The sequence below is a fragment of the Diadema antillarum genome, unplaced genomic scaffold, assembly GCF_040938485.1.
Source record: "Diadema antillarum isolate AM-2024a unplaced genomic scaffold, OU_Dant_1.0 scf00000151, whole genome shotgun sequence".
NCBI classification, from domain to species: domain Eukaryota; kingdom Metazoa; phylum Echinodermata; class Echinoidea; order Diadematoida; family Diadematidae; genus Diadema; species Diadema antillarum.
In genome coordinates this window covers 410,876-432,981 of record NW_027271040.1, presented here as the reverse complement: position 1 = coordinate 432,981, position 22,106 = coordinate 410,876, and the positions used below count along the sequence as shown (strand labels likewise).

The 22,106-nt window shown below is 38.0% G+C and overlaps 1 protein-coding gene across 1 annotated transcript; it reads left to right on the top strand.

Annotated features, from left to right (window-relative positions):
• Positions 1–875: 875 nt before the first annotated feature.
• Positions 876–8,380, top strand: LOC139721811 (peptidyl-prolyl cis-trans isomerase-like 3). The gene is made up of 5 exons (XM_071633135.1): positions 876–950; positions 1,637–1,764; positions 5,159–5,267; positions 6,067–6,185; positions 8,245–8,380. Exons 1-5 carry the CDS (start codon positions 876–878, stop codon positions 8,378–8,380), a joined length of 567 nt encoding a protein of 188 aa, XP_071489236.1.
• Positions 8,381–22,106: the final 13,726 nt, after the last annotated feature.

Below are 22,106 nucleotides of genomic sequence, written 5' to 3'. Positions count from 1 at the left end.
CCTTGCCGTCTCAAAAATCGATATTTGTCAATGGACCTAAAATATGGAACGGAATTCCTCCTGATATTCGAGGCAGCACATCATTACGATTATTCCAAAGGAGATACAAGTTATACCTTCTAAATCAATACATTGAATTTTCTGATTGTTAGGCCGTTTGTGTGTAGGCGTGCGTATGTGTGTGTATGTGTGTGTATCTGATAGGTGTGTACAGCCATGTTTCAACTTGCTGAAATTAAGATGTTTTATATTTATCAAAAATATTTCCATGATATGATTTGTTATATGTGTATATTTTTTCTGGAGACAGGCTTAAATATAAGGCTGTGCCTTTCTGCTTGTCTCCCAACACTATCCAATCATTTTGTTTTGTTATACTTCTCATGAATGTTGTTGTAATGATAATGCTTTTGTGTAGTCTAATTGATTGTAATGCTGAATGTTTTCTGTTATATGTTGATTTGTTTTTATGGAAGTGTTAAATAAACCTGAAACCTGAAACCTGAAACCTGAGATTGTTAGTTTGAATCCTACCAGAGTATGACTGCCCATGATTTTATCATGGCTGTTACTGAAATACTAAATGATTAGTTTTTATTTACGTCAATGAAGGCCAAGTTGTCAACCAGCTTCTAATTTTATTCTGAAAGAAATAACCCTCTCCACCATAAAAATGCAATTGCATCATCAGTAAATGCTGTAGCAATTTTGATATTATTCACTTCAAGAATGAAATGAAATAAAATGAGGGTTTCTCATGCAGTCAAATTGGAGGTCATAGTCTGTTAATAAGGCCTTTGCAGCTTAGGCTCAAATTTCACACCATTATCCTTTGAGACTTACCTCAAGGCATTGCATGAATGCGCATAGTGCTGATGCCACGTGCCTCCCCACCCACTCCTTGCGCCAGCACTGTCCAGTGTCACAAGGCTTGGCAGGAGACTAGCAAGGTGGCAACATGGTCACTTCATTAATTGCATTTTGATGCGACTGCAACCAATATTACTGTTCTAGAAAGACGCGAAACTTTGATGTCCTTCAACCCTTGATGCTGTATTATTTTGTTACATTTGAACCAAATATTGGTGTGTGTGTGTGTGTGTGTGTGTGTTTATTTATTTTTTTTTGGGGGGGGGATGTTTCATTTTACTCTAGATTCTAAAGGCGATACGGACATGGAATAAGTGTTCACTTAAATCTCTTAGTGAATCTAGGCAACTGGCATTGTAGTCACTCACTCACTCCAGCACACACATATCTCTTTACTGAAGCTTACTACTTTGTAGGGCAAAACATACCCCCAAAAAACAAAAAACAAAAACAAAAGCAAAAATGAATATACCCCAAACAAACAAATATATTCATCTAAAAGTAGCATGCATTACTAACAAAACAGAACAAATGTGGCAGGTATGAGATGGTGCTTGACAATTTTGTAATCAGCTCAGACCATATTGTAGGACTGGTGTCAGGGGGTTCCTTTTAGAATGCTTAGGGATTATTCTTGGCAGGGTAAATGCTAGAGCATCAGATATTTTGTTTGTATTTTGTCTATCCATGCCTTTCTGCCATCTTCCATGCATCTCATCCCAAATTTTTGTCTGTCTGTCTGCCTGTGTCGATTCTGTCCCTGCAGTCTGTCACGCTGCATACTGACGTCGGCGACATCAAGCTGGAGCTGTTCTGTGACCAGGTGCCGAGAGCCTGTGAGAACTTCCTAGCCCTGTGTGCCAGCGAGTACTACAACAACTGTCTTTTTCACAGGTGAGCTCCATCAGACCTTGAGAGTGACATTAAGCAACATTCAAAAAAAAAAGTGCAGGAAGTCATATTTCTGACACAGGGACAGATCCAGGAAATCCGTAAAGGGGGGGGGGGGGGTACTTTTACAAAATTGTCATGTACTGGTACAAGGCTCGACAATGGCAGTGGCCCGGTGGCCCAGGGCTTCCAGAAATGCAAGTCAGGCCACTGGTTTTTAGGACTCTGCCGTGAAGTGTCACTGGATGCATTGTGTTTTTGGGTTGTCAGTCCATCTGTCCATCCATCTGTTCGTTCGTCATTCCCTCCTTTATTCTGTTCGTCCTTCCATCTGTCCATCCTTCCATCCGTAATCAATTTTGTTGACAGCTCAACTGTAAAACTTTTGAGGTATCCTAATGAAACTAATTGGCATATGCATGTGTGAGTGGACAAAGTTGTGCCTACCAACCTTTGGATGCACATGTTCAATGTCAAAGTCAAGGCCACATTCCTAAAATGTCACTATTTCCCCCGTATCTATGCAATGCATGAAGGTGAATTCTGATTGCAGAAGAACTGTGTTTTGACTGAAAGTATAAGCATCCCATCAAAAATGTGAATGCTTTTTACTGTTTCTGTGCAATAACATTTTAAAGCATATTTGCAGACCATTCACATTGTGAACTTACTTAAGTTTCAAATACCATCAGGAAACCCTCACGTAAGAACTACTGACAGAGGTCTTGTATCACGTACCATGATATCTAATAATCATTATATGTCACTGTCAACCATGGCTGATCCTTTATGATTTCTGTTTAACAGCTAGAAATAATTTTGGCGTCTTGACGACAAGTGTGTGTATGATATCTAATACCAACTTATGTCTCATTATAAAGCATGGCACAACTTTGATATCCAAGCCTTCATTGACTATGTAGTTTTCAAGAAAGCATTGCACTTTTCAGGTGTGAAAAGGTTCTGGTACCTGCAGAAACATTTGTGAAAAAGTGTCTGGGAGTTTATGCTCATATAAAAATTATCATGTTGACACTGAGAGGATTATAAATTCATACAGTGTAGTGTATAAGCAGTCAGAAGCATATTGTTTGTGTCAAGGGTCTATGATGAATGGTTTTTGCCAGGGTCATATACCAGGTATCTATTGTGAAAGCTGTTGAAGGTTAGGGAAATGAAAGCTTCTGTTCACCATTATGGATCACATAAATTAGTGAGAGATGAAGCATACTGTATAATGCAATGTCATTGGGCTTATTGTCCCCGCCGAACGAGTTCGAGCAGGGGACTATGAAACGGGCTCCGTACGTGTGTGTGTTCGTGTGTCCGTCCGTGTGTCCGTCCGTCCGTCCGTCCGTCCGTCCGTCCGTGTGTCCGTCCGTGTGTGCGTCCGTGTGTGATCAAAATCTTCAATTTGCTACTTCTCTGTCATTTATGAGCCAATTTTGATTCTGTTTGCTTTATATGATAGCACTACATGGGAGCTTTGAAACTTCTACACAGAATTCAGTCGTGACCTTTGACCTTGACCTTTGACCTATATTGTACATTTTGCTACAAAATGCTACTCCTTCGCCATTTCTAACCCGATTTCGATTCCGTTTGCTTTATGTGATGGCACTAGGTGAGGGCTTCAAAACTTCTACACAGAATTTTGACCTTTGACTTCTTTGACCTTTGACCTTGATTTTTTACCTGTATTGTACATTTGGCTACAAAATGCTACTCCTTCGCCATTTCTAACCCGATTTCGATTCCGTTTGCTTTATGTGATGGCACTAGGTGAGGGCTTCAAAACTTCTACACAGAATTTTGACCTTTGACTTCTTTGACCTTTGACCTTGATTTTTTGACCTATATTGTACATTTTGCTACAAAATGCTACTCCTTCGCCATTTCTAACCCAATTTCGATTCCGTTTGCTTTATGTGATGGCACTAGGTGAGGGCTTCAACACTTCTACACAGAATTTTGACCTTTGACTTCTTTGACCTTTGACCTTGATTTTTTGACCTGTATTGTACATTTTGTTACAAAATGCTACTTCCGGCGGGGACATATATTACGCACCGCGTAATTTCTACTTTTCCTTGTTCTAGAGTAAAACAATCCTGCTGTGATGAATATGATGTACATTTATTGTGTTTGTTGGTATGTTTGTATGTGTGTGTGTGTGTGTGTGTGTGTGTGTGTGTGTGTGTGTTTGTTTCTTTGTGTGATTATGTATGCACATCAGTGTATTTCTTTATTGTAAGTTTTGTTTTGGAGTTTGCATATATCAACAATGAAAGGTGTAATTTTCCATGGTTTTTGAACTTCATAATTGATTGTTTTTAGGCAGGAACAGATACATGTTTGACTACAGGCTGTCAGTGTACATGATGATTGATGGGGGGTGCTATGGCATAGTGGATAAGACTTACAGCTCCCAATCGTAGGGCCCCGAGTTCAATTCCTGCCTAGTGCTTACGTTCTTGGACAATACATTTTTACCCACGATGTCCCTCTTGGCCCAAGTGTATGTATTGGTACCTGGCAATGCGAGGGTAATATTGATGGCAGGGCCCTCTGGTAGAGCAGTGGCAATGCTGAAAAGGCTACCCTGCACAAAGAAGACCTTTTTTTTATGATGATGATGATGATGATGATGATGATGATATTGTTATGATGATGATGAGGACGATGATGATGATGATGGTGATAATGATGATGATGATGATGATGATATTGTTATGATGATGATGATGATGATATTGTTATGATGATGATGATGATGATGATGATGATTAACTCTTTACGTGCCATAGTGAAAACCCCCTGTGTGCCACGTTATTCCCAGACATGAAGGTAGTCATGCTTTGAGAATTCTGTTTTTCTAATTTGTATAACCTCTACAAATTTCTGTTGAGATGGGCATAATAGTAGGCAAAGTTAAAGAGGAATGCCAAACTTTGTTTCGATATACATTTTACGACGAATCTATCTTCAATTTCTCTTTCGAATGGCCAGTTGATACATTACTGTAAAGGCATGACTTTTGCACATAAAACGGCCGTGACAGAAACTTGGAATGTACGAGCAAATCTAGTTGGGAACACCGCTTGATAGTCAATCACCACATAGAATGCAAGCCGTATATGAGAGGAACAAAAGAACGAAAAAACGGTTTCATTGTGCCGCGGGATTAGCAGTGATTAGCGATTTATCGATCGGTTTTGGCGGCTTTGTTTGTTGAGCAGAATATGCGAAGTTGGCACGCCGTCGACTGAGCCGGACGTGCGAACGTGGCACATAAAGAGTTAAAGCAGTGGAACTGAACCACCGCCATGAGTTGAAATTCAAAGCTTATCTATTCACAGGCCTTGTTACTTGTTTTTGTTTTTTTCTTGTCTCATAGGAACATCCAAGGTTTCATGGTACAGACTGGAGATCCAACGGGCACCGGGAAAGGAGGCACCAGCATCTGGGGGAAGAAGTTTGAAGATGAATTAGTTGATTCCCTGAAGGTCTGTATTAGTCATTTTTGTTTTTATAATCTTAGAAGGAGGATCAAGAATTTCAATTACTTAATCTGTACATAGATTTGAATGTCGGTATTAATATTATGGTCTGTCAATTGCAGAGACATTTGTAGATGAAGTGAATCATACGCTTGGAGCATTGTTTTTGAATTCGTTAAATTGGCACCACTTGACATGCATTATTTTCATTATATTGCACAGTCATGCACTATAATTATTATGAATTTGTACATGGGTCAATCAGTATTGTTAATGCACACTATGAAGTACAACAACAATTTTAATACTCTGTCATGCAACAGTCCGGGCAGCATGCGATGTGAAGCACATACTTAGCCCTCGTGCTTTGCTTTACCCTGGCCTATAGCCTCAGTAAAAACACTTCCATCAAAGAAGATGAACAAAAAGGAAAAGAAAATGCACTATGCTTGGCTAATGATGCATTTGTCATGACTATCCGCTAGTACTGTTGACTTTGTTCATTAGGGGGCCTCTTTAATATGAGTAATATTCTTATGCAGCATACTTTGGAATATTATATTGTGTAGGTAACTTATAGTTTACATTTTGATTCTTCAAAGATAGAGTCCACCAACCCATCGCTGATGAAATAAGCAGTATGAAATACCGCACCTGATCTACAAATGACCCTGTGTGCATTCTCCCATGGGATGATCCAACAATCGCTCTTCTGGGAATTCCATTTCACTCTTTATTTGACTGAAGCAGTTATGTGAATCTTTTGTGTATATTACACTCTGTCATTGTGTTTGTGTATTTGCAGCACAATGTGCGAGGGGTGGTTTCCATGGCCAATAATGGTGCCAACAGCAATGGCTCTCAGTTCTTCATCACCTATGCCAAGCAGCCTCACCTTGACATGAAGTACACCATCATTGGAAAGTAAGATTCCCCCCCCCCCCCCCCCACGCACACACATTTTTCCAGGGTTGCAGTTTGTTATTCAGAAGGTTGATATTCCGAAGTTGAGTTAATCAGAAATGAAATAGGCTTCTTTATTTGAAGAATACTGAGCGAAGAAAATACTATTAAAAAGAATAGAAACAAACAGGAACCACATTTAATACACAATTATTAGTCTGATAGTTCTTTGGAACCTCCCTCATTTTGATGTCCTAGTATTTAAAGCAGTCCTGTATTCAGGATTATACTAAGGTATATTACCTCTCCCCCTTTCGTGTTATAATGCCCAGAAAAGTGGGTTTGTTAGAGTTATTCTATCAACATTCGTTCTCCTTCTGCTTGAAAAATGCGTATATCACAGTATTATTTACCTTGCCCTTGTTCTGCAGTAAAACTCATATGAACATGAAGATTTCTGTGATCGCTGACCCCAGTCACCCCATTCAGGTGCCTGGTTTTGTGTAGAGCAAAGTATTCTGTGAGCCCATCAATGTACGCTCTATTCATACCTCACACCCGATCGATATTCCCATTGTTCACTGGCACATGTAGTTGACCGTGGAAAGGGGGATACAATGTACCACTTGACTGCCTTCACACAGGTGGATTACCAACCTGTCTGCCTCTCTGTCGACGGGCAAAAAGAATCACGTTTTGGGCCATTAAAGGCACTCAGAGAATTGCGGAAGGAACAGGTTAAATGAAATTATGAGATTATAGGAATTGCTATAAGAAGTTGTCATAATTTGTCACCCTTTGTATTCTTCCTCCCTCTGCATCAATGTCTTGTCCGCCTTGGATTGTTTAATATAATATCAGAGCCTGGGTGTTTGATCCAAATTCACTGTGCCACTGCTGGCAATCAGGGATAGCCTGCCTGGTGGTAGTGTCACTGTTGTAAGCCGGGTTAATGATGACGCTGACAGTCTCTAGTTGACGTTGCATAGATTTTATTGAACAGATAAAACGGTCTCAGTCTGCCGATACATATATAAACTCCGTATCATCCGCATTATCCTCAGCTAGATGCATCTAGACTCTATACAGAATGACAAATATAGTCAAACTTTTGATTATTCGACACCAAAGACACCAAATGTCCACGTCCATTTTTCTCACAAGTCAAAGTCAAAGTCAAAGTCAAGAATCAATTAAATCTGCGTCATCTTATCCCATGAAAATAAAAGTTGCGTTGTGCCCATGCCAACCACACGCACACTGCGCCATTGGCATGGACACAAAGCGCCTCAACGCATTGACGCAACAATAACAGACCGCATTTCCATTTACCACATCACTACCCAGAAAGCAGTAGCTGACAGGTCGAGTCCCACTGGTTCCTTTTTCTGACATGTTTGTTAGAATTGTAGATCAGCTGTTGCGATCTTAAAAACACAGAAGGTGACAAATAGTAGCAACTATTTACAGCACATCTTCCTCCTGCATCAATATTCTCTTTCTACCATTGTAGAAAGCATTTAAACTCTTGTAAGGATTTTCACTTTGTACCGAACACATACACATACCTGGCAGAATTGTAACTGAGAAAAAAAAAAAGCTGATATATTGGCTGCTGTGTCAAAATATGAAATGTGGTTTTCCCATGATATTTTGTTGGCATCTTTACAAGAGCTTTGAAAAATTCTATAATCCAACACAAAAGTTACTTTCTGCTGCGGTGTTCATTGTACTAATTGACATGATAAGGAAAGAAACAGAATCTAAATCTGATAAAGATTACATAGATTCTCAATATGTTTCTCACCATAGCTGTGTAAAAATTACATTTTTAACATCCATTGTGTGGGCCAGATTGCATATTGTGTGCATGTGTGAATTTTGTGCCAAGATTCTGCTAGGATCAAAAGCTCTGGTTTCTTTTGACTCCATTTTACTGTACTGGCTCCTCACTATTTGATAAGAAAGTTTTCAGCTGCTCCCTTTTGCTACATCTTTGCCACCAGGAAGAAATGGGAAAGATGCATGATTCCCAATCTTTTTTGCTCTTCTCAATTTTTTTTTTTTTTTTGTCTACCAGGGTGATTGATGGGCTCGAAGCCCTAGATGAGCTGGAGAGGCTGCCGGTCAATGAGAAGAATTTCAGACCGCTGACGGACTGCAGGATAGTGGACGTCACCATCCACGCCAATCCGATCGCAGATGAGGCTTCGTAGCAGCGCCCTCAGGGCTCTGGATGGAACTCTCAAAGATGTCTCCAATGCAAAGAAGACAAAGTCTGTGTCAAATCAGTACTGTGCAGTATGTCCCCCCAAAAAAAAATTACAATTGGATTTTTGCATTGATAACACTCAATATGATTAAACTGTCCAAATCCTACTTCTGGGTCTTAAGATATAACATCTTAGCTCTATTTTGCAGAAAACCCCATTCAGTTTGGTTAAGCGGTCACAGAGAAATGTGTTGTAAAGCATGTCATGAGTCTGATTCTTCCAAGTTTAGCACCTGAATGCTCGTGGAACTGCACATTAATGTGTAACACAATAGACAGAACTTGGAGGGAAGAGATTCCTGACACGCTCTACAAAATTCCTCATTTCTCTCTGACCACTGAAGCAAATCGAATGAGGTTTTCTGTAAGATGTGGGCAATTAGTTATAGTTTCATACCCTGAAATTGTATTTGGATCGATTCTCTATTTTTAAAGTTATCATTGCAGAGGGTCCCGTTGTAATTTTTTTGGGACATATGTTACAAGAGGAACAAGGATGACAATATTGGTAGCCACAGAATGCTGAGACACCAGGCCCAGTTACGCAAGGAAAAGATCGTCGAACTGTTACAGAAACTGCTGTAGGAAGCCATTTGCCAATGAGGCTGCAAATATACGTGTCATTTTTCCTCATATTGTTTTCCTTCATCAAATGAAAATATAGTTTCATGAATTCTAAGTATTCGTAACACCATATTAAAAAGCAAAGTATAGTTGTCCTAAATGCTGGTACTGATAAGACTAATGGACCTGGTTTACTACTGAATGTTAGCAGGCACCAAAATGTTCTCAGCATACTTTTGAACATTGCTGTCATGTTTCCATTGCTGAATTGTCAGTTCATGCTACCATAAGTTACAATTAGATGGTGATTCTCAACCTCAAGGATAAGCTAACTTCCAGGACATCCAGTCCAAATACAAGTCAGTCTGATAAGAAAGAGTAAAACATAATGAGTTCAACGGTATAATTTTGATCAAAATCGAATGAAAAATATGAAGTTATGACATTTTGAAGTTTCACTATTTTGGGCGAAACAGTTCTTGAACAGTCAATATGGCTGATATGCAAATGTCAAAGTGAGCATGTCATTCCCTCACAACTTACCATATACTAGTAGTTTGTACACAAAATTTTGAAATTTCCAGTTTTTCATTCAAATGCAATTATGCCCAAGGCTCAAATCCTCGTATATCTAATTGATCACTATTCTGAAGTTATTCAACCAGGAACAACATCATGTTTCAGACTTCAATGACAGAAACATTGAATTTTCATCTTTTTTTGTATACAAAATCATGGATAATTGTGAGGGTATGACATGGTTAGCTCATTCATTTACATACTCATATCCACTGTACAAGAACTGTTTTGCAGAAATTGGCAAAACTTCAAAATGTCATACCTTTCTTATTTCTTATCCGATTTCAGTCAAATTTTTACTGTTGAAGTCATAAGATTTTACTCTTTTTTATCAGACTAACTTATATTTGGACTGGATTTCCTCTTTAACTACAATGCGCGTTCACATGTAGAGGATTATCCTCGACATGGGCTGAGTTCATGGAGAGGTCACACTTATCTACAAGTTTGTTGATTATCGTGTCCACACAATGCTTTATGGACCCCCACGGCTCATGGATAGAGCGCTACACTGAGATATCTTGTGGCTTTTATCTTCAAGTCGAATTCAAGTTAGCCCTACCTTTTAGTGCAATACTTGACTACAAGCTTATCCTCAAAGTTAGCTTATCCTCAAGGTTAAGGATCACCGTCTGAACATAACTATTGTGCTGTATGAATTTAAAAAGTTCTTGTCTACATGTTGCTTTGAATGCCAGTGGCAAAATGTTTCATGCCATAGCAGAGACTCCAACTCTCCTGTTTTCGACGGGAGATCTCCCGCCGAAAACCCATTTTTGCAAAATCTCCCGTTCTCCCGTTTGAGATTTAATTTCTCCCGCCCTGGCTCTTTGTCTCCCGTTGGAAAGGATTTCTTACATATTTCTATCGTATGTTGAAAAAATAAGCCTTAGATAGCACCAGAGAGCTCTAGAACCCTGGGAATTTCGCGCTTCGCGCACATCAACTTTGAGTCTCCCGTTTGCTAGGGGTTTCAGGCGAGAGAATCTCCAGATCAGAAGGTACTTTGGGTTGGAGTCTCTGCCATAGGCGTTTGTGGCTGTACAGTAATGCTCAACCCAATGTTGGAAGTGCAATGTGACTGATATGTCGCCCTCTCTTGACCAAAGTGTACTTGTCCCGATTTCAGTTCACAGTTGTACATGTATTTGGAATGGTTTAACGTAGCCACAGCTATAGGAGAAAAAGTCACGGTTGCCGCTACAGACATGAGGCCAAATGAGTCTTAAAGGGCTTGTATAATTTTGGTTGAAACTTAACTTCAAGTTTCTAACATTTTTTTTTTTGGTATGACAATGAGTCACTTCTTCTGAAATGAGATGTGAAAGAGGATGTAATTCCAAGAGGAAATCGACATTTATTAGATTGATGAAAATCAGTTTTGAAATGGCTGAGCTATTCAAAATAAAGTGATTCTACTAAAAGGTGGGGCCCACCTTTTATTACAATTGCTTTGTTTTACTTTGTTTTGGGTGTTTCAGCCATTCAAAAACCAATTTTTATCAAACAAACTTTGAATTCCTCATAGAATGGTATGCTATGCACTATTTTATAAGTGGTTCCTTGATATCTCACAAAAAGTTAAAAGCCCAATCCTCATCTCCACCAATAGGCCTACTATACTATCTCTTTAAAACACGAGATCTGGCATGAAGTTTACAGCATGTCTTCTGAACACATGAACATTAAAAGTGCAGAAAACTTTACTTACCTGTTCAATTGCAGAGTGTAGAACAAATATTTGCATAGCCTGCATTTACTTTCTTTATCCTTCTCATTATTTATAAGATATGTAATAATCTTGCCCCATCTTATCTTAAAGGACAAGTTCACCTTCATAAACATAAGGATTGAGAGAATGTAGCAATATTAGTAGAACACATCATTGAAAGTTTGAGGAAAATCAGACAATCCGTTCAAAAGTTATGAATTTTTGAAGTTTTTGTGCAGTAACCGCTGGATGAGAAGACTACTGCAGTGTATGAATAACTTAGATGTCACATGCGTACAACAATATAAGGAAAATATAAAGAGAATTTCACAAAATGCCATCTTTTGAAAAAAGTACACATTCCCCTGACTCGTTACCGACAAATGTTATGGGTAATATTATTCCCCCTACCTCTAGAAAGAGGCAAGTCAAGAGCTCTTTTATTATGCGAAAAAAGTGAAAATATGTTGAATTTTCTTTTACATTTTCTTTATACTGTTGTACGCATATGACTCACAAGCTGTAGTAGTCTCCTCATCCAGCGGTTCCAACACAAAAATTTTAAAAATTCATAACTTTTGCATCGATTGTCCAATTTTCCTCAAACTTTCACTGATGTGTTCTACTAATATTGTTGCATTCTCTCAATCCTTATGTTTATGAAGGTGAACTTGTCCTTTAAAGACTTGATTTCCTTCCACTCCTCCACTTCAACCCGTTCTCTCCGTTCTTCCTCCACCCTCCAATTATCACATGGTCCCTGCACCTGTACCCGTTATGGTGATAGCAGTAGGGCTTTTTCTGTTGTTGCTCCATCTCTTTCGAACAAACTCTCTCTATTTAAATGCTCGGAGTGTAGATAAGTTTGAATCATTGTTTAAAACTTACCTGTTTACTCAATTCTATTTTTTTTTCTGTATATGTGTGCATAATGCTGCATTTGATTTAATATTTATCCTCATTAATGCGCTTAGAAACATCAGTATTAAGCACTATAGAAGTGTTATTATTATTAATCCAGTCCAAATATATGCTAGTCTGATAAGAAAGAGTAAAATATTACGAGTTCAACATCAAATTTTGATCGAAATCAGATGAAAAATAAGGAAGTTATGACATTTTGAAGTTTCACTAATTTTTGAGGAAAAAGTTCTTGAACAGTCAATATGAATATGCAAATGGCAAAGTGAACATGTCATCCCCTCACAACTTGCCATATAGTTTGTACATAAAATTTTGAAATTTCCATTTTTTCATTCCCGAGGCTCAAATCCTGATATACAGTATGCAACTGATCACTATTCTGAAGTTATTCAACTAGGAATAACATCATGTTTCAGACTTCAATGACAGAAACATTGAATTTTCATCATTTTTTTGTACACGATCAATGGAAAATTGTGAGGGTATGACATGGTCAGATCACTCATTTGCATATTCATATCCACTGTACAAGAACTGTTTTGCAGAAATGAGCAAAACTTCAAAATTTCATAACTTCCTTATTTTTCATCAGATTTCAGTCAATTTTTTTACCGTTGAGCTCGTAAGATTTTACTCTTTTTTATTAGACTAACTTATTTTTGGACTGGATTTCCCATTTAAGCAGCTGTCCACTATTATGCAAAATCTTAGCACATGTCCTATCTCAAGAGGGAGTTTAAGGTACCTGCATGAATGGATAGACCACTGTAGACAGGTGGCCTTTAGGCCAGGTTTGATTGTCTTTTAACCCTCTGTGTGTTCAGGAACTCAGCTAATGACTTGCGTTTTTTTTTTTTTTTTTAATCAGTATGCAGTAATCCCTCAAAACATGACCTATTTGTAAAGTGAATAGCAAGCCCACTCTGGTTTAGCAATGTGCATCAGTCAAACAGATGTGACATGAATATGCAAACCCAATACGCACTCTGCATCAGATCGCTTGTGTGCGATGTATTTAAGTGATCTCAGGACAGCAACACGGAGGCAATAAATCAGTGACTACGTGACTTAAGTAGGCCCAAGCATCTAGATGTGGAGTAATTAATCATCAGTGTGGCTTAGTGTAGGCTGAGACAAGACAAGGGGGACCCTAATGACACAATAGAAATTTTGATAACTATGAACGGGTACTGTATACGCCAAATATTTTGCGAGGTTTTTGTTTTCGCGAATTTCGTGAGTCAGGTGCTATTCGCGAAATTAAAGACATGCAAAAATATTGACTCTGATCCTGATGTGAAATTGACATACGTGTGTACACTTCTCCGTTCAGTACAAGACTCCACAATCGCGAATTTAACCACTCGCGAAATCGTTGGGAATTCCTGATTCACGAAAATTGAGACTCGCGAAGTATATCGCGTATACAGTAATCTCTATTCATCCACACTTAGCTTCCAGTTCTCTGTGCCCAATCCAAGCAGACAACACTCTAGTGTGGGTGCCAATTTGTGAACAAAGTGCAGTCAGTAATGTTTAAAAATGTGTTGGGTGTGGGGCATCAAGAGAGTAATCTATCACTTGGTCTACTCCCACTTCGTCTAATAGCCATTTAGTCTCAACCCACATGGTCTAATCCTGTTTTGTCGACAACCAGTTCGTCTAATGGCCATTTAGTCCAATTGCCACTTAGCCTCATTACCATTGGTCTATTTCCAAATGGGCTATGCCCATTTTGTCTAATACCCACAGTTTATTAGACAAAATGGAAAAAAAAAATCCAAGGAGTCAAAATTGCAATTAGCCCATTTGGTCATTAGACGAAATAGCCAAACTAGACATTAGACCAAGTGAGGATTAGACAAAACAGGCATTAGACAAAATTGATAGTAGACCAAATGGCCCGAATTCACGAAGGTGGTCTAAATTTAAACCGTGGTTTATGTACAATGTATATTTCTTCTTCGTAGATATGATTGACAGATTGCGTACGCTAACAGGCATCCAGTAAAAACATGTGCATTGATGCACGCATGTATTGATATGCCTATTTAACGCTTATTTCAGACCATGGTCTAAATTTGTCCCATGGTCTAAGTTTAAACCATCTTCGTGAATTGGGGTATGAGTTTAGCCGTAGTGGTGTTAGACAAACTGGGAAGTAGACCATCTGATAGTAGACCAAGTGGCAATAAACCGTACTGCAAATACACTGATATTTGCCTGCTCGGTACCATCAACTCAAACAAATGAACCCAACCCCCATACAGAGATGTATAAGGATAGAGATATTTGCAGTACCATCATTTGTTGCAAATGCTTTAAAGGAATGTTCGGATGAAAGAGAATAATTGAGTGGAAAGTTTTAAAAGATGGGATATTTTCTTGCTGTACTTTATATAAAACCATGCAGGAAATGTTAGCGACATGAAATTTTCATAAATCGGGGTGGATGGCCTCTTTCACGGCGTACAACTCTTACATATTGGTCACTGGCATTCAAAGCAAAGCATGAACAAAACTTTTTGTGGGTATTTCACTTTTGCGAATCCTGGTGCCATGCTATATGAACAATTTTTCTTTTTCTTGTTTGCAGTATGTTCAAGGTTACTGCTATATATTCACCATAGAAAGATTCCCAAGTCATGTTAACGGTATTGAAAAACGAGCGTACCATCAATTTTTTTCTGCTTGGGTGTGGTTTGTCTGAGAGTCAAGGATTATTTTTCATTGAGGGCCCCTGAAATCCAGATGCATGTTGATTTATGCTGATTTATGATACCCTCAACATCACCTTTGCGGTGAAACGAATATATCTAGAAACTTTCCGTATACACTCGGCAAGAAAAGAAAGTAAACACATTTTCGAGGGCATATTTTTCATAGAAGATTTTTATGAAAATCAGTGTATTATATCCGATGTTAGCGGTAATTTAATTGGCTATTAAGCTTAAAGGTTAATTAAAAAGAAAACTTTATGCAGGAGTGAGCACATTTATTTTTGCCCTCCAAGGCACAAAATCAAAAATTGCCAAAATTGACATGTTCTCTTTCATTTGCAAATGCCCTTCACGATAACATTGACAATAGAAGACCAGTTTAACACAATGAGAGACATGAATGAAATATGGAAAATAAGTTTTTGTCCTCTTTATCTCTGTATAACCTCTAAGAAAAACAAAGTGGGAAACTAAAGGGGAAAAATAAGAATTTTCTGTCAAGTAAAACTTGAAATGACATAGGGAATAATAAGCATAAAGATGATTAAATGAGCAGAATATTTTTATTCATTTATTTCAATCTAGTGATTTAAGAGTTTATGTGATGATTTCAAGAACCAAACATTATTTACAATTCCCTAATTTGAAAAAAAAAAAGCTCAAATGTCTACCATTTATGTTAATTTTTACTTCTCTTATTTCATTTGAATTTAGATTTGACACAAGATGCTTTATTTTCCTCCATTATTTTAGCCTTTCTTGATCTTTGGGCTTTAAAGATACCATAGAGATCAAAGGTTTATTTTTGCAACGTAATTCGTGTTTCTTTTTGTGTGAAATTTGTTGTTTGTTCTTATGGTTCTATGGAAGAGCACATACGCATGAACGACAACTTGTTCAGTTTTGCAATTTTGCTTTTGTGCCTTGGAAGAGAAAAGCAATGGTGTTCACTCAAGCGTAAAGGTTCCCTTTTTGTTGACCTACCAGGTTGATAGCCAATTAAATTACCATCAATATAGTATATAATACATTAGCTTTCAGCCAATAAGATATTCTATGAGAAATCTATACTTGAAAAAGCGTTTACTTTCTTTTTTTTTTTGCTGAGTGTATTTCTAATGATTTTTTCTTCAGATTACTTGGCATTGCCCACAAAAATCTTTGCAAACCAGTACATGTATTTCTCTTGTGACCTCATCTGTCAGTCATTGCTAAAGTACTGATATGTTTAACTAAAGACATTGGAATGCACCTTCCCCTCGACTCGGCATAACTTGCATGTTTCTGTGATATTAATGTGACTGACAAAAGACATGGCAAGGGAACATGCAAGACTGCATGACTCGTGGGTGTCTCTCTTTTGGGATGACCTCGTCTTGAAGTTCAGATGCTGTCAAGTGTACAAGAGATATAAACACATTTTAAAGGGATAGCACAGTTTTGGTTGAGATGAGAAATAGGCTTTCGAATTTTTGCAAGATACCAAGAAAACACTTATGATATAGCACAGAGCATACCATTTTAAGAGGAATTCAAAGTTTATTTGATGAAAATCGGGTTTGGAATAACTGAAACATCCAAAAACAAAGTAAAACAAAGCGATCGTTACAAAGTGTGGGTCCCACACTTTATTAGAATCATTCTTTTTTGGATATCTCAGCCATTTCAAAACCATTTTTTATCAAATAAACGTTGAATTCCTCATAAAATTGCATGCTCTTTCATATTTCATATGAGATTTCTCATTATCTCACCTAAAAATGTTAGAAACCTGAAATTAGGTCTCAACCAGAACTGTACGATCCCTTTAACACAGTACATCAGTGCATAATGAGCAAGTTGCTTCATTAACCGCCCCCCCCCCCGAAAAAAGGGTAGGTATCAAATGCGAAAATGTTCTAGAACTTGAAAAACGTTGGCTGTACATACATCAGGCTTTAGCTATCGAACATTTGAGTTTTGAGCAAATTGGACTGCATATTTTTCAACCAAATCACTTCATTTTGTATAGTCTTCTTGGCTTGGACTTTATCAGGGTAGGGTGTTTGCCAGGTCGTATGTGCAAGAACCGCAATAGGATCCTTCCAGATTTGTTGTCCTTGTCAGTGACGGATCCAGAGAGGGGAGCAACGGGCGCATGCCCCCCCCCCCCCTTAATTTGTTTTTAAAACAAAAGAAATAAGGAAAAAATGATATGAAACCCCGGAAGTAACACCAGAAATATTGTTTGCCCCCCACCCCCCCCCCCCCCCCCTTTATGGAATTCCTGGATTCGCCCCTGCTTTTGCTCATAGTAATATTGGCCGATGAGCCAGGGTCATCCCATGAGACCGACACCCACAAGTCATACAGCCCACGAGTTGGATATTACTTGTACAACATACGGATCAGCTTCATGCGGTGTCTATTTCGTGGGCCTTGTTTTCTTAGTGTCAAACTCATGGGCTGTATGACTCGAGCATTTTGTAAATTGTGTGTAAATATTTGTATAAATTGCATCAATGTAAATAAACATTTTTGTCATTCAGATAAACTGATCTGAATTTGATCTGATTATTTCACCACTGCAGCTTTGTCTCGTCAGAAAAGACAGTACATGTATGATCGTCACCCCTCAGACTGCATAAAGAGAAACATGTATCAACATTACGAGTTACACGGTTTGAATATGACAATGATAGTATTTGTGATTTTATGCCGATAAAGTCAGGATAGTTTTTTTTTATTGTTATTGTTAATCCGAGGAACTCCAATTTGATATGGAAATATGGAATATTAATTCATGTAATACATTCATGGTGTAATTTACGGATCTCTTTCTCTCACTGTCTCTTTCTCTTCCCACAGAGTAAAACTATAGAAATTAAAAGCTGATAATAGAAACTGGGCATAGTATTTCATTTGTTTAATTGGTAACAGTTGAAATGCAAATACGATTGTATAGCAAAATAGAGTACAATAATACAGACCGAACAAGCCACTTTCTCTAGACCCGGTATATTATACTGTAGCTCCCCCTGCTAACCCTTCATATGTCATAACGTTGGTGGGATGACAAGCCCTTGTATCTGCAATTTTAGTGAAAATGACTTTTTTGGATTAATGGTCAGATAATTAAATTAGTTAAGTGTTGTCCTGTCCAAATCCTGGATGTCTTACCCCAAATATGAAGTCACCATGGCATGTCAAAGGAATGTCTCTCCCATTGGATACAGTGCTTTGGCTGCCATTTTTTTTTGTTTGTTTGTTTGTTTTGCTCTCCTGAACATTTTACATTTTGTAGATACGAGGTCTTGTCGCCCCAGTGATGATAAACGTACTTGCGTCCTACTATCCCCCTCACCCCCTCTTCTTGTACGCACACACATTTTCATTTAAGTAGTATTCATTAGATTACTGTATACTATAAACACTTTAACATAGTTTGCTTGCATTTTTAAAGCAGTATTTATTAGATTACATACTAAACACTTTAACACACACACACACACACACACACACACACACACACACACACGTATACATACACACAGACACTTGGATTTTATGACAAATAGTATTGATTTACTACTTCTGCCTACACAATCAGCCTGCCTTAGGAATAAAGTTATGGAAAGCAGCCAGGCGAATTACAAGAGTGCTATAGAAAGTGTAAAGAATGAGAGAGAGAGAGAGAGAGAGAATCACACACACACACACACACACACACACACACACACACACAAATAAACACACATACACATATAAATATATAAATATTAAAAATATATCCGAAAAATCTGATGTCCAAACCAAAAGGATAAGTTTGTTAAATCAGAATTATCACATTATTTGTGAAAGAAATCTAAAATAGGACAGAGAACGCTACATTCTTCATTGTAAAGAGCTCTAAACTTGTTGAGAGTGGTGCTCGAAATTTGAGAGGTCATTAAACTAGTACCAGCAACTTCAATTTTGTCTCTCTGTATATTTTAGTTTCAGTTATCCGGATTTTCATATACTATGTACGTGTATTTCATTTTCGACGAAAATGCAATTGCAAAATTTGAATACTCATAGGTCCACTAGGTACACAAACCCAGTGGCGGATCCAGAGGGGGGGGGGGCGCAATCGGTGCACGCCCTCCTTTATTTTTCGTTAAAAACGAAAGAAATTTTAAAAAAAAGAAATGAAACCCGGAAGTGGCACCAGAAATATATGTTGCGACCCCCCCCCCCTTTTTTTTTACAGAATTCCTGGATCCGCCCCTGCAAACCCAATACAAAATTGTAAATAAGGAAAATACTTTGAATTGGAATGCAATGAATTCTATGACTTTAATGACAAAACATACCAAACCAAAATTGATTTTAGATGGAAGGGACTGCTACAAAGTAGAACGACTTAGTAGGCTTAGAGCCGTTCCGTCTCTTGGGTCATGCTATCTTTTTGTATCGACTCTATTTACAAAGAGCACTGAACATTGCGATACTCTTCGCAACCAGTCCGAAAGAAGAAATGAAGAGTTTTATCGCAAAACGAGCTAACTCCCCTCTTTGTAGTTTGAGATATTTGCGATTAATGCCGCCAAATGACCCCAAAAAATAATAATAATCAGAAAATATGGGATGTTGTTCATCATAATTTCAAGAATATTTCTTGTATGTTACAAGTGAGTTATCACTGGTAAAATTTTATTTCGCTCAATGTGATGATGGGCACACTGACAAATGTTTTAAAAATGGCAATGAAACTCTTCAAATGCAATAGAATGACGTCACAGAGAGGCGTCAGATGACGCGCATCTTCCTGACACCAGGGGGGCATTTCATGAAGGAACTTGTCGGATAAAATGTCCGACAAGTCAATTATATCCGACAAGTTCAGAGAAATCAGCCAATCAGACTAAAGAATTTCTCAAAACTTGTCGGATATAATTGACTTGTCAGATATTTTATCCGACAAGTTCCTTCATGAAATGCCCCCCAGAGGTAGGACGTCGCAGAGGATGATACTGAAGTAGGTCTATTATACTTTATACGCCGTGTATATCCCGAGCATATTTCGGGTGATGTTCGTTATTCCGAAGGGTCGTTAAACCGAGGATGAAAAATGAGGTTCGTCACCCCCAGGGTTGTTAACCTGAAAATGAAAACAAGGTGACTACTAACCATCCTTTGGAATTATTAATCTGTAATTCGTTTCCGGATTATCGAACATTGGATTAACGAACCTTATTTCATTTTCGGATTAACGAGCCGTCGGAATAACGAACTGGAACCAACATTTCATTACTCTGGACATGTAAGAAAATTCCATGGTTAAATTCGCGATCGATATAGAATCACTATGATGTGATAAAATATTAATCTTATCCTAATTCCAGAGAAAATGTTCGCTATCTCACACTTGTTAGATGTTTTACTTCTGTAAATGGAAGGATTTTTTTTTTTCGTTAGTTGTTAGTCGACTATTCTAGAGCTTCTTCTTCTTCTTCTTCTGATTAAGTCTGCCTCCTTCAATAGACTGAAGATTCTTGCAGACTGGTGCTATTTACATTATAATACAATTTATTTACAGATATTTACAAGCACATAGAAAATTTGATGAAAATACTAGCCACTGTGATCAACCGTTAGACGGTTTCGAAATGATCCCACAGATGGCGCTGAAACAATTTCTGACGACAGGGAATTCCAGTTCCTTACAGTTCTTGGGAAGAACGAATGGCGATGCGATTCAGTTCTCGAATATGGTACCTGATAGGAGTGTGGTTGCGAGGCTCTCGTTAACTGAGTAGCCTGTTTGATGATATAGTCCTGTGCTGAAAGAGGAGTGAGATTATTGTGTAGTTTGTACATCATAATTAGCCTGTCATTTTCTCTGTGCTGTTCCAGAGTGGTCCAATTAAGTTCTTGTAGCATTTTGGTGACACTCGAGGTGTTATGGTAGCGATTTAAAGTGAATCGCGCAGCTCTTCTCTGGACCATTTCCACTTGGTGGATTAGGTTCTTGGTAGATGGGTCCCAAACTGTGGAAGCATACTCAACAATTGGTCGAACCAATGTTTTGTAAGCTGTGGCTTTAACATCAGAAGATTTTATGCGAAGATTGCGTTTTAGAAATGCAAGCACGTTATTGGCTTTATTGACAGTATTGTTGATGTGTTGGGTCCACTTCAAATCAGAAGTGATGGTTACACCCAAGTACTTCACGGATTCAACAGATTCAAGAGGGGCGTTATTTAGATGATACACGTGTTGCACCTTACTTCTTTTCCTGGATATCGTCAAAACCTTACATTTATCTGTGTTCAAATCCATCATCCATTTTTTCGCCCAGTCACCAATTTTGTTTAGGTCCTCTTGAAGATTTTGCGTATGATGTTGATTGTCGATAGTCATGTAAGAAATTGCATCATCAGCAAAAATCAAAACATCTCGAACACATAATTCTACTCTGTAACTAAACAGCTATCGGTATTGGTATGGGTAATTCGAACTATTATCCACCAGCTAATATTTACATGATACTGCACACGCAATCATGTGAACATATTCATATAGATATTAATTCGTGTGTCAAAACTGACACACCACGTGATTCCCGTATGTAGACAATTTATGTTCCTTCTAATGTCCTTAACCAATTTCAAGAATAACGGTTACTTTATACTGTAGATAGCACGTAGACTGCAGAAATTACTATTTAAAGAAGAAGAAGAAAAAAAAAACATGTGAGAAAGACCATAACAATTTGTCATTTCTGAAGGCCCCTGGCAAGTAATGGCTGAAGAAAATACGGGTCTACGACTACTCAAACTAGAAACGGCACTGGACGAAGCTGAAACACACACACACATTATTTCAACGTTCTACTATTTCAGTGGGGTTTAATATTACTCTTACTTCTGACCGAAAGTTTACACGCACCTCAGCTGTGTCAGCTACAGAATGTATCGAGCTCCCTGTAATCAATATAAAGAAATATTAAACTGCTAGAGAGCAAAAAAATAATAACGTGAAGAACTTTTTTGACCATACAAGGTCCTCAAGTCTTATGATTCAAAGAGGACTCATTATTTGAACATAAACCATTAGGCAAATGGATTAGGTCTAATAAAATCATCATTGTAGGCCTACTTAAAAAAAAAATACGGTGACTATACCTGCCGAATTACTTAACAACGATG

What these genes read in the sequence shown, in the direction of transcription:
- LOC139721811 (XM_071633135.1), top strand. Translation starts at nt 876, where the DNA reads ATGCCACGTGCCTCCCCACCCACTCCTTGCGCCAGCACTGTCCAGTGT. An exon ending in AACAACTGTCTTTTTCACAG is followed by an intron (nt 1,765 to 5,158) that starts GTGAGCTCCATC and finishes CTTGTCTCATAG; the next exon opens with GAACATCCAAGGTTTCATGG. An exon ending in AAGTACACCATCATTGGAAA is followed by an intron (nt 6,186 to 8,244) that starts GTAAGATTCCCC and finishes TTTGTCTACCAG; the next exon opens with GGTGATTGATGGGCTCGAAG.